Source organism: Trypanosoma conorhini (genome assembly GCF_003719485.1).
Source record: "Trypanosoma conorhini strain 025E chromosome Unknown Tco_14.4_contig_00106, whole genome shotgun sequence".
Lineage (NCBI taxonomy): Eukaryota > Euglenozoa > Kinetoplastea > Trypanosomatida > Trypanosomatidae > Trypanosoma > Trypanosoma conorhini.
The window spans coordinates 1-11,439 of NW_021704190.1; the positions used below are offsets into that span (position 1 = coordinate 1).

At 55.8% G+C, this 11,439-nt stretch overlaps 5 protein-coding genes across 5 annotated transcripts, besides 9 other annotated features; all 5 read right to left on the bottom strand.

Annotated features, from left to right (window-relative positions):
- The first annotated feature begins 41 nt into the window (after positions 1-41).
- Positions 42-83: a microsatellite.
- A 66-nt stretch (positions 84-149) lies between these two features.
- Positions 150-183: a microsatellite.
- Positions 184-856: 673 nt separating this feature from the next.
- Positions 857-2,551, bottom strand: Tco025E_02620 (uncharacterized protein; the record flags this gene model as incomplete). The annotated part of the gene is made up of 1 exon (XM_029369545.1): positions 857-2,551. The coding sequence occupies one exon, from the start codon at positions 2,549-2,551 to the stop codon at positions 857-859; it is 1,695 nt and encodes a 564-aa protein (XP_029230373.1).
- Positions 2,552-2,624: 73 nt separating this feature from the next.
- Positions 2,625-5,072, bottom strand: Tco025E_02621 (uncharacterized protein; the record flags this gene model as incomplete). The annotated part of the gene is made up of 1 exon (XM_029369546.1): positions 2,625-5,072. The coding sequence occupies one exon, from the start codon at positions 5,070-5,072 to the stop codon at positions 2,625-2,627; it is 2,448 nt and encodes an 815-aa protein (XP_029230374.1).
- A 48-nt stretch (positions 5,073-5,120) lies between these two features.
- Positions 5,121-5,144: a microsatellite.
- A 299-nt stretch (positions 5,145-5,443) lies between these two features.
- Positions 5,444-5,462: a microsatellite.
- A 12-nt stretch (positions 5,463-5,474) lies between these two features.
- Positions 5,475-7,349, bottom strand: Tco025E_02622 (uncharacterized protein; the record flags this gene model as incomplete). Its single annotated transcript, XM_029369547.1, has 1 exon — positions 5,475-7,349. One exon carries the CDS (start codon positions 7,347-7,349, stop codon positions 5,475-5,477), a length of 1,875 nt encoding a protein of 624 aa, XP_029230375.1.
- Positions 7,350-7,641: 292 nt separating this feature from the next.
- On the bottom strand, positions 7,642-8,643 carry Tco025E_02623 (ribosomal rRNA processing protein 45; the record flags this gene model as incomplete). Its single annotated transcript, XM_029369548.1, has 1 exon — positions 7,642-8,643. One exon carries the CDS (start codon positions 8,641-8,643, stop codon positions 7,642-7,644), a length of 1,002 nt encoding a protein of 333 aa, XP_029230376.1.
- Positions 8,644-8,918: 275 nt separating this feature from the next.
- Positions 8,919-8,941: a microsatellite.
- A 43-nt stretch (positions 8,942-8,984) lies between these two features.
- Tco025E_02624 (uncharacterized protein) lies at positions 8,985-9,920 on the bottom strand (the record flags this gene model as incomplete). The annotated part of the gene is made up of 1 exon (XM_029369549.1): positions 8,985-9,920. The coding sequence occupies one exon, from the start codon at positions 9,918-9,920 to the stop codon at positions 8,985-8,987; it is 936 nt and encodes a 311-aa protein (XP_029230377.1).
- A 41-nt stretch (positions 9,921-9,961) lies between these two features.
- Positions 9,962-9,980: a microsatellite.
- Positions 9,981-10,406: 426 nt separating this feature from the next.
- Positions 10,407-10,477: a sequence feature (A-rich).
- A 600-nt stretch (positions 10,478-11,077) lies between these two features.
- Positions 11,078-11,111: a microsatellite.
- A 282-nt stretch (positions 11,112-11,393) lies between these two features.
- Positions 11,394-11,414: a microsatellite.
- Positions 11,415-11,439: the final 25 nt, after the last annotated feature.

An 11,439-nucleotide genomic window follows, 5' to 3' on the forward strand; every position in this document is an offset into this window, starting at 1 on the left:
ACACTCACACAACGACAACAACAGTAAAAAAAATTAGACAAATATATATATATATATATATATATATATGTATATATATATATTTCCCTCCCCTTGGGGCTTCTTCTCGTGTGGAGGGCCGCTGCTGAAGTAGTGACGAGGAGCAGTGGCAGCAACCAACAAGAACAACAACAACAAAAAAAAGTATGAATGCGTGAGTGCAGTGGCGCTATTTTGAAATACAAAAAAGGAAGCTAAAGTTACGCGGTCGCCAATTGTCGCCGTTTACTCCGCCTGTCTCTTCCTTCCCACGGCCAGCAGCCTGTGTGTGTGGGAGAGAATGCCTGGACGAACTTTGGGGGAGCAGGCGAGTAGACGAGCCAACGACACACCTCTTCCCTGCCTTGCCTCGCCTGGGGCCACGCCGTCCTCGCTCTGTGTCGCGAAAATTGATTTGAGAGGAAGTTGTGAAGTGTGGGGAAGCAAGTGTAACTGCCTATCGGCTTTTTTTTTGTTTTCCCCTTTCTCGCCCTCTTCGTGTTGCTCTTCGCAGCCGAACACGTCGCCGCAGCCAACAACAAGGAAGGAGGATGGGAATGTGGGGAAGGGGCAAAAAAAAAACAACAACAGATGAAAGAGAATATAATAGGATGAAACAGGCAACCTCATTCAGGAAAAACACACAAGGGAGTGGAAGCATGCCGTGCAGGCACCCATGCAGATACGCAGGCGCACAAACGTTTATACGTGTGTATTTAAGTGGTGATTGCATGTGCCAATAAAAAAAACGGCACGGAAGGAGGGGAGTCAATCGGAGAGCGCGGGGTTCTCGCGGTTGGTTGTCGCCACTGTTTCCTCCGCGCCCTAATGGAAAGTGTTACCAGAGGTGCAGCATGTCACACACGTCCACCTCCTGCAGCTCCCCTGCATACTCCTCCCAGACATGTTCAAGGTGCGCATCCATCATTCGCTTCTTGCACGTGACCCACTCTTGCTCCTCCGCCGTCAGCATCGGGTCCGGCATCTCGGTGAGACGCGTTAGCAAAAAGAATTCATCAATGGCATCCAGGCACAAGAAAGACTGTTTACGCAGCATACGTGTCGCACTCTGCACTGCCACCTCTGCCTCAAAGCTGACCGAGTGGTATGTTCGCTGCAACCCAGCATCACAGCCACCACCAGCGCAGTGGCGAGAAAAGCTCAGTGTGGTGTCGTACAGCTCCGTGATGCGCTGCTCCAATCGCAGCAGCGGACTTGCAAAGGCGCTGGGAATTTCCCCCACACAATGCAGACTGCCGTCAGCGCAAGGCAGCAGCAGCGTTGGACCGACAAGTCGCAGCGAGGTGAGGCGTTCAGACCAAGTCACAAACGGAGTGTTGCGGAACCGCCAGGGTGACCGCCCTTGTGCGCTCGACTGAACCCGTAACGGAAGCGACGGCAGACGCACAGCGCGCGTCAGAATGCTGCTGTAACCCCCCTCAAGGCCAACGACGCGGGTGTCCGGCGCCGCATCTGACGCGAACCCCGGAGGATCCAAAAAGGCAACAGTAACGACATTCCGCTCACTGTCAGCACGAGCTACTCCATTACCGTAGACGGCTTGTGAATGAACACCCGCAAAAGCAGTAGGTTCCAGCGCACAGGTCTTGAGTGTAAACCCGACCCCACGCCAACGCGCCCAGTAAGAGGGGTCGACTTGCTCGAGAGCACTCAGTTGACTACCACCCGTATTCTCACCGCAACTTTGGTTAGTGCCGCGACCATCGTCTTCCTGATCGGTGGGAACAGTTTCCCATGCCTCGAGCTTCCCACCAGTACTCCCCTCGGGTACTAGCTGCATGTATTGGGTCCCCCACGCATATAACCCAGAGGAAAGAAACGGGTGACGCAGTGCCACCGTCGTGCATGCTGACCTCGTTTCGGAAAGGCAGAGAAGGGAAAGTGTAAGCCCCGCAAGGCGATACACTAGGACACGGTCCATGCCGGCCACCGCAACGAGGTGGTCGCCATCACATTCCTGCACAGAGATGTCAAGCACCCCACCTGTGGTGATGCAGGCCGCTGAGGATATGCGAAGCGGCTTCACATGCACAACCAAAAGCCGCCCCGACGTCGGATCGGTCGCGGCACCGCCCGTCTGCACCACCGTGCCAATAACAACAACATCGGCCAGAGAAGCTGACAGGGACTCGACGCATATAGGAATCTCTTTCGACGCCATCGGGAGGCCATCAATCACACGAAAAGACTCTGCGTCAACGGCACTAACAATTGAAGTGTCCTCCCCCCGGTCTGTAAGCGCCACAAGGGAGTTGGAGAGGGGCAGGTAAATGGCTTTGGTCAGTCTGTGGTCGTAGGCCGTGATAAAGGGAAGCTGCAATGCATGGGTCTCTTGGTACTTCACGGGGCCTCGTTGCAGGGTACCACTTCGACGACACTGAGACGCGCTCGTCACACCGGGCGGAAGCAGCTCCGGGAGGGACCAGACTGTAATGTGCATCCCATCCGACAGCACCAGCAGGTAAAAGGGTGCGGTGGGGAAGTACAGAACGAATCCACAACGAAGTGGCATCGGCCGAAAGTCGGGCCCACGGGCGAGACTCTCTCCTTTCTTCTTGCTACTACTGACATCGATGCCACTGCCGCTATGCAACGGCACAGGAGACAACGCGACACCCAGCTGCTCCTCCACAGCGGCAGCAGACCCCAACGCCACCATCTCCACTTTTTTGGCCCTCAATTGCCACGAGTTGGAAGTGCGGGCTGGCGACACTCCCACGAAGGAGCATCACGGGCAGACAAACGTCCGCCAGGAATGCTTCGCGTTCCGTATCCGCCATCGCCGTGAGGGTGGGAGTACCCTCTGCCGTAGTCGGACGCAACACGGCGACCGTGCGGTCGATGAAAGTTAGCCCCGCACCGCCATCCGGCAGGGAAAAACTTGAAGAAACAACGGCGTTGCCATGCAACACGTGGCACTGCGTGACACCTTCGCCTAGAAGCCATACAACAATCTCATGCGACCACAAACAGGCCGCGATGCCCCACTGGCGCGAGTCTGACATGCGCCACGCGACCAAATGCGAGACATCACCCTCCAAACTTTTCTGCACGATGAGACGTGGAGAGATGCTCCTACCCGCAAGTGAAAGAATTGAGACACGCTGTAAAACCGCAACAGCGAGAAATTCAGCTCCTGCGAAGCACGCATGGGATACGCAATCCACTCCTGGCATAATTTCTCTCAAAGGCTTGCGTGTCCCCGCAAGATTGAGACACGTGGGCGTACACTGCGCGAAAGCCAGGGGTGGCAAGGACGATACTGCTACAGCTTCGTCCTCTGCGGGCGCCGAGTGCACCGCAAGGGTCGGCTCATCCAACGCAAACCCCTCCACGTCATGCAACTCCTCCAGGTATCCCGCCGCCCCCCGCAAGAGGGCCGTGCGGGCGGCGGTGGTCACCAAAAAATAAAACACCACACTCGCTGGCCGCGACTCGGTCATGTGTGGCAGCGCGTACATCTGATGGACCCCAGCAAATGCCGCGTGGACGCGCACCGGCGATGCCACACCGGGCGACAGTCGCCGCAGCACGCCCTTCGAATATGCTACGACAAGGTCCATGCCGGGGCCAGCGCAGGCCGATGTCATGGCGCCATGGGAAATCACACCACCCACGGCGCGTCGTCCGATGAGGTCCACGAGGTACGTGTCAGCGACGCCGTCACTCAACAGCACGTAACGCTCCGTCACTGGGTGGGGCTGAAACCGTGTTGTACAACCACGCTTAAACGGCAGAATGGATACAGCACGGAAGCCGTGCGGCAAACCGCTAATTGACGCAATGGGCCACTCACCATCTTCACAATCCCCAGACTCAATGCTAGGTGCATCTAATATATTAGGAATGTCTTTGCCTGACCGCAAGACCTCAATGGAGAGCTCCGTCAGAAGACCACTTTCAAGCAGCAACCAAAGCACCTCTCCGGCCTCGCCCGGCTGCTGCAGCACCACAGCAGCGCATGGATGGCTCGAACTTCGTGCAACACGCATTGTCCTGTGATTGCCTACCATGTTGAGAACTGCTCCCAGCGGGGTGGCACCAACGCCCAGAACTGACAACACATGCATGCAACCCACAATTGAGAGCACTAACACACGATCTGAAAGCGTTAATACCAAATACGGGGAACCGCTTACCTTAAAATTCTTCAACAGTTTTCCACGCGAGGAACGCGAAAGGCCTCCAAAGACGCTTAAAGACGATCGGTGGGGAAAGACGAAGACGAAGCTTTCAGGCTCCTGAGAGGGAATTTCTGGCATCAGAGCCATGGACAAGATGTGGTCGTCGGATGTGCGGGAAAGCAACGTGACAGAGACAGGCGGAAAGCCATACAACTGGGCAATGGGCGGGGGCTTCTGTAAACGCTTTCGCCTCGTCAACTCTGCAACCGTAGAATGTACTAGCAGTTCCTCGTCGGATTGCTCCACCACGTCTCGTTTAAAAGGGGCGACACTACAGGAGAAGGGCCCGACACTCTGAGGAACGCTCAAGACCCATTTCTCAGTGAAAAAGGACTCAGGTGCATCCTTGGGTATATCAATGATTAATGTGTGCCGCACGCGGCGCAGAATGCTACACTGCACCGTCGTTCCATTCCCACCAATGGCGAATAACGGCCGTGCACCCACCATTGAAACCCCACCGGTTTGGCTGGCAGTCAAATTCCCACGATACAGGACAAGCCACGAGTTGTTGTGGTGCAATGCATCATTGCAGAGCCACGATTGAGGTGGAGCAGGCAAGTTTGCCTGGTATCGCCCTACTAAGAGATCAAAGTCCTGTGTAAGGACCACAAAGCACTGGTGCGCACACGCCACGAGCTCAACGGCGACGCTTCCAAGGTGCATCTCCTCCCTCGTGGGGACGAAGACGCAGGTCTCATTTCCACTCCGGTCAAACCTCCAAGCGGGCCGCTGCACGTGCAAGAACGAGGCCGTGGCAGTGAGAAGAATTGTGCTGCCATCTTCAAGACGGAGAGGACATGCGAGATGTGCCACAGAAGAGGGAATAAGTTGCCGCGTTGCCAACATTCTTGCCACACAGAGTGACACACACGCACCACCTGCCCCCGCCACCTCTTGTTGTTGTTGTTGTTGTTGTTGCTCCCACCCTTTGCTTTGAAGGAACTGCGTGGGCAGTCGTGAGACTCTCGAAAACAGGGTGCGTGGGTACAATGAGTGTGCCTCCCCCCTCCCCCACCGAGGCCGAAAAGAGATGAGTGTGCCTGTGCGTTTTCCTATACAAGAAACGCATACACGTATGCTTTAGTGTTGGGCAAGAGAAGAGGAACGGCAATGCGGCACCAGGAAGCAGAAAGAGGGAGAGAGGGTGAGGAAGCGGGAAAAAATCGACGAGAGGAAAACAAAAGCGATGGAAAGCAAACCGCAAAATAAATGCATTCATATATATATATATATATAAACACGACGCTGCTACTGCGAAGCCACGGAGCCTCTTCTTGGCCACGACGGCTGGGATTCAGCAGACTGCAACTGTTCGTCTAACACCGTTGCTGTGGCGGAGAAGGAACTGAGGCGCGCGTGCCCGCCAAAGCATTGGCTGCTCAGCGGTGATCCGTGCAGATACCGTCGCACCCAGCCCCGGGACGCCATAATGCCGGCGAAGCCCAATCCGTTGTTGGGTGCCGCGCTCTCAACGCTGGCAATCGACGTCGCCGTAGAGCTACTGAGTTCGGTGCGACTTGTCATACAGTTGAATGCAACTTGGGTTGTCTCCTCATCCGAGAAACCACTCTGCTGGCCGCGCTGGTAACTGGTCGGTCGTCCAGTGCTCATGGAGACACTGCCAGGCTTCATCTCGTCGTTGTCGTTCCAAAGTCTTCCTGTCGCTGCCCCGCCTTCACGTTCGGCTCCACCCAACGAACTCTCGCTTCCAGCCGCACTCAAAGTTGTGCCATTTGGGTGGATTTGTCCCGTCGCCTCCGTGCGTGACACGCGTGCTCCTGTAATGACACCGTTCGGAATGAGTTGCAACATCTCCTTCGTAAGCGGAAGGTGTGGCTCCGACTCCAGCCCCTGATCGGAAGTGCTGACGGCGGTGTCTGTATCACAGAATGTGTTGTCATCTTCAAAGACGCTTTCGCTCTTCGTCTGCTCCACCTCGCTTGGATTTGGATCAACGACGGTGGCAGAGGAAGGCAACGGTATCTCCTGCAGTAGCTGATTGACCGCGTGGTGGGTAAGGGTGTTAGGTGGGTCTTGTGCCCTGTACTCTAACCACACTGCCCGTGCGTACGGCCGCAGCGTCCCGTCCCTTGTGCAAAGGAGAACGACAGCCAGTGAGCCGCGGCGATGCGGCGGGGCAAGAAAGATAACGTAGCGGTGCTCTACAATGGTGCACGCCAACAGTGTTCGTCCTGTGGAGGCGCCGAGTGACACCACATACGGCGCACAATCGGGATCAAGGTAATTGACTGGTAGACACACGAGGGCGTGGCAGTTCGTCGAGGCAATAAACGGACGCTCCGGGCAGACAATGATGTGCGGTTGTGGCGTCTCGCTCTGTGAGGCCACATCTGACATGACGCTTCCGTCCCGATCTGATTCTCGTGACTTCAACAGGCGTATCTGCCGCGTCAGTTCCTTCACCTCCGCCTCAAGGTTGCGGATGCGGGCGGCGGAGCCGCCTGCCTCCACCTGATGCCCAGGAACAATAGAAGCATGCGGAGAGGCAGACGCAGCAGTGGGCGATGAAACTTGCGCTGCTGCTGTCGCCCGTGCCGGGCTGCAGGCGCGCATCCCCCACGTCGTCGGGCGCGGTGAGGCAAATTGGCTCACTGGAGAACCAGCGGTGTACGGACGTGAGTCTTCGTGGTTAAGCACCCAGAAACGAACACCGCCGCCCGTGCGCGACTCCTCCGGCACGCCTGGCGGCATTGCAAGCGATCTCCGTCCAAAAAGAGGCACCCCACCGGTCGACAACGTGGATGATGCTGATGACGCCGCTGGGGCTGTGGCCGCGCCTGCGGTGCCGCGGGTCGTCACCGCAGCCTCACTTTCGATCCACTCTGCCAGGCTCGCCGCCCCTTCGGGCGCGGGTGCAAAGCCCAACATCAGCATGAGATCCACGGCGCGATAGACGCCTTGCTTCTCGACCAAGCGGCGCCAGATGACGGGATTCATCAGGACGAAAACTGGTTTTTGGTACTTGGCAGAGTGGTACGCCGCCCGGTCCTTCTCAAACGGCGTGATATGTCGCCGCAGCAGTCGCCAGCGTGCGTCCAAATCTGGTGACCACAGCACTTCCGAGGCCCCCAACTCCTCGTCCTGAAGATGACTGGCGTCCATGGCACGTTGACCGAGCGAACCTGGCACAAAGGACAAAGTGATAACAGAACACTAAATAAAAAAAAGGGGGACCCAATAACTTCGCAGAGAGTAAGGGAAAGGAAGAATGCAGCTGTCGCGCTAGTATGGAGGGCCCCAAGGGTGTGTGTAGCGTGCCCTTTTCCTTCACTCACGCAAGCTTAGCTTTTGTATTTTTTCTTCTTCCTTTTTTTTCTATCTTAATCCGTTCAGACACTTTCCTCGTTTCGGTTCTCTCGCCCTCACCCACCTCATTGTATTCATGTCTCACCGCTCAAGTCTCCGCCCTCACCTTTTTTGCGGTCTCCGGCTCTGGCGCATCTCTGCCGACGCCGCTGCGCTTCTGTGCCCATAAGAACTGTCCCTGAAGGGACTTCTGCCGCCTCACTTCGTGTGCCGCCATGGCCGCCCGTATCAACGCCAAGACGCGTGGCGCAAGCAGGGCCGCCGTCTCCATGCAGTGGTTAAGCTCGTTAAGATGAACGCAGTGGCCCTCCGACTTGGACACGGAGCACACTTGTCCCTCCGCGTTGACCGCAACTACAACGGAGGAGGCCGCCGCAGTCGCCTCCGCGAAGGTCGGATCCACAACGACTTCGAGCAACTCTTTATTATCCCTGTGGTGCCGAGCCAATTTGTTGCGATCGCTGGAATTCATGGTGACGGCAAAGCTGAAGGAAAGTGGGGAGTGGTGCACGGAAAGCGGCACGGGCTCACGCTCGTGCGGTGGGTGCAGAATAACAGAGCTTCCTCGGATTGTGAGCTCCGGTCGTCGGTAGTGGAGCAGAACTGCCACCGTGGCCCACACCGCGACGTCCGTGACGTTCCCCTCGTCGTTCAGCACTGTGACGTCCACACTGACGCTCCACACACGTCGGCCGGGCAACACGCAGAGGCTCTCCGTGTCAACAACCCCGCCATTTTTAATGAGTCTCTCTAAAAATGCGGTCAATGTCTTCAATTCTGTCGACTTTGCGCTGCTATCACGTTCGGTGCACGGCCGCCGCACGGAGAACTCGAGCATGCCGTGCTTTGGCCTGTACGGGAAGGGCTCCACGAGCTCACACGCAATGGCGGCCGTGACGATGGTGCCGCCGCAACGCACGCAAACCACATCTCTGGAAAGAAGTGGAAACTCGACTTTCACTTCCCGCAGCTGCTGCGCCCCCCGCTGATCGGGCCTCAGTCCAGCAAGCCATGCAGACTTGGCGAACTCCACCTCACGCTGCGTCAGTGCGGGGCTGGCAATTGTCTGTAAGGCGCAACGATGCAGCATGATGCCTAATGCGTCCTCCCCCTCACTTCTTTTTGCGCGTATGTGTGCTTTATTTTCCACCCCTCACGTCCCACCTGCACACTTCTCTCTCGCGGCGCCACCGTTGTTCCTACGGGCTGGTGCTTACACCTGCGACACACACACACAGAGAGAAGGAGGGAAACAGCGAAGCGGACAAAAAAAAAAAAGGCTCGGTAGTCGTGGCAATACGAGACGAATAAGCAGAAGAACGCACAAGAACCGAATGCAAACATCAACGCGGAGAAGGGAAACCCATATATATATATATATATATATAGCGCGAGCTATGGAGAAATGTGTGCACGCGCGCGTGGTAGCCCTCATTCATCGCAGTCACTAGAATACGCCTCCACAGCGAAGTCCTGGTCTTCGTCCTCCAATATCTGGCTCTGTACCACACGCTGCGGTGACAAACCTCCTCCCGTCTCGAGTTCCTCCCTTGACCACAACTTCCTCGTCGCCTCACCGCTATTTAGTTCCTCTCGTCGGCGCCTCTGCTCCTCATCGAGCACTGCCGCGCTGCGAATGCGGTGATCGCGTTCAATGTCGTAGGCTGACATGTCAGGCTTTGTGAGCAATGCGGCCGTTATGCCGCAGCTGTCATCCTCCACATCGCGGTCGTCGGCCTCCGCCTCCACTGGGTTGAGACGCATCCACGAGGCTGCCGACTTGGCGGCAGCGGCCGCTGCCTTGCCTCTTCCGTAGAGCGGCAAGATTCCATCCACGGAGACGTCCGGGCCGAGTTCCATTGCATTTCTTGTCTTTTCCTCAATGCGCTCCATGCGTGCGCGGTGCTTCTCCCGCAGCACCTCTCGCTCCTCCTCCAGCCGCTGCTCCTCTGGCCGCCGCACATTGTGCTGGTAGAGAAAGTGGTGCTGCATCAGCAACCGCATCGCGAGTCGTGTGTCACCCTCCGCAAGACGCCGCTCCTCTCCTTCCTCGTCAACAACTTCCCCGCCGTTCTTCTTTGCCGAAGCCGCCCCCGCCGGCCTCTCCCTCCCGCTTCTGCCGGTCCCACCTCCGTTGCCTGCGCCACCGAGCGAGGCGGAGGTCCCGGGATGCGCGGTGCCCAACGCAGCTGGCGCCTGCGGTGTCTCCCATGACGACGTCTTGCGGTGAGGCGCAGCGGCGTTTTTTCTGCCTCTCCCCAGCGCCGCACGTTTGGGTGCCAAGGCAGAGCCCCTTGTGCCGAAGGAACGCTGCCCACCCACAGCTGCGGCACGCTGCAACGGCAAAACGCGCGTCCACCACAGCATCGTTTTTCCGCCTCTCTGTAATGCTACACGCACAGCAAGAGATATATATATATATATATAAAGAAAAAGAATACATTTTTATTTTAAACAAAGAAAGGGGGGAAAAATAGCGGCAAAACCAATCTGAGCAGCAGCGGGTGGGTGGTGGAACAACGAAGAGTGGCAGCATCACCCTCTCAGCAACCAGGCATGTGTGCTGCATTTGAAAGATACCCGGAAATATTAACATCATTCACCACGCGCAAGCAAACAAAGGGAGAGGGCAAAACGCACCGCGATAAAGCACATGAAGGCGCTCGTCTGCGCCTCAGACATACGGGTACAGATTTGTATTGGCATGCAACCATGCATATGTGAAAGCAGTACTTTTTTTTTTCCTTTTTTTTTAGCTTTCGTTGTGTACAAACTATGAGCAATGAAGAAAAAAAAACTGTGGGCCCGTGGAATAAAGTTAACATTCCTCGCACGCACCTCTCTCGGTCTGCGAAAAAGAAACAGACACAATGCCCACAACGATAAACAAACAAACAAAAACAAAAAACAAAAACAAATAACAACGCGGCGGACGAAATGCAGGGAAGGGAGGGAAGAAGACGGAAGAGTGCAAGAAGCATACCAACACACAAGAAATGGAAGTTCACGGGATAGAACTGAACAAGAAATAAAAGTAAGCAAATATCTACTCCGAGACAATGCCCTGCAGGAAGTGGAAATTGAAAAGGGGGAAGGAAAGCACAGAGGATGCGGCCAGCGGGACCACCTCACTTGGCGGCTGCTCACTGTATCTCTTGCAATCCCCCTCCCCTCCCTCCACGCACACAGAGGCAGGCGCAAGTATCGGGGCCCACTATTACAGTTCAAAATGAATTGACTATGAATACTCTGGGGTGAAACCGACAGAAATAAATTTTCATCTCATAATACGTTCCCTTCCTCGTTTCTTCGCCCGATTCTCCCACTTTTTCCTCCTTGCCAGAAACCCTAAGCGAGTGAATGGGGAGGCGCAACCGTCTGCACACAACCCTCACAGCAATACTGTACCGCCACAACAAAGCTGGAAGAGAAGAAAAAAAAAATCTGAGGAGTTGGGGGTCGCCGCCTGCACATGACAGGCATAATTTGGCGTGTGGCGCATGCCTGCAGCTGCACCGAGATACACATACGTACGTACACACATACGTAAGTACACACCCACACGTCGTTGGATACATTTGGCGCCGCCAAACCTCACGGGGAGTGAAGAAGCCCTCAACAAGAAACAAAAAAAAAATTTACGTCTGGGACCCCCCAAAAGCAACACCTAGTCCAAACACAAAATGCTCTCCTACGGCTCGATGCATCGCTCAGCATTAATTGTCCACTCATCATCACCCAATAAAAATAAAAATAAAAATATCTTTTGGCGCCCGGAAAGAAAGAAAAATAAAAAGAGTATGAGATTGCAAGATAACCGACACAACCTTCAATTGTGCCCACACACACACACACACACACGCCGGACGGGCGGACGACCGAAGGG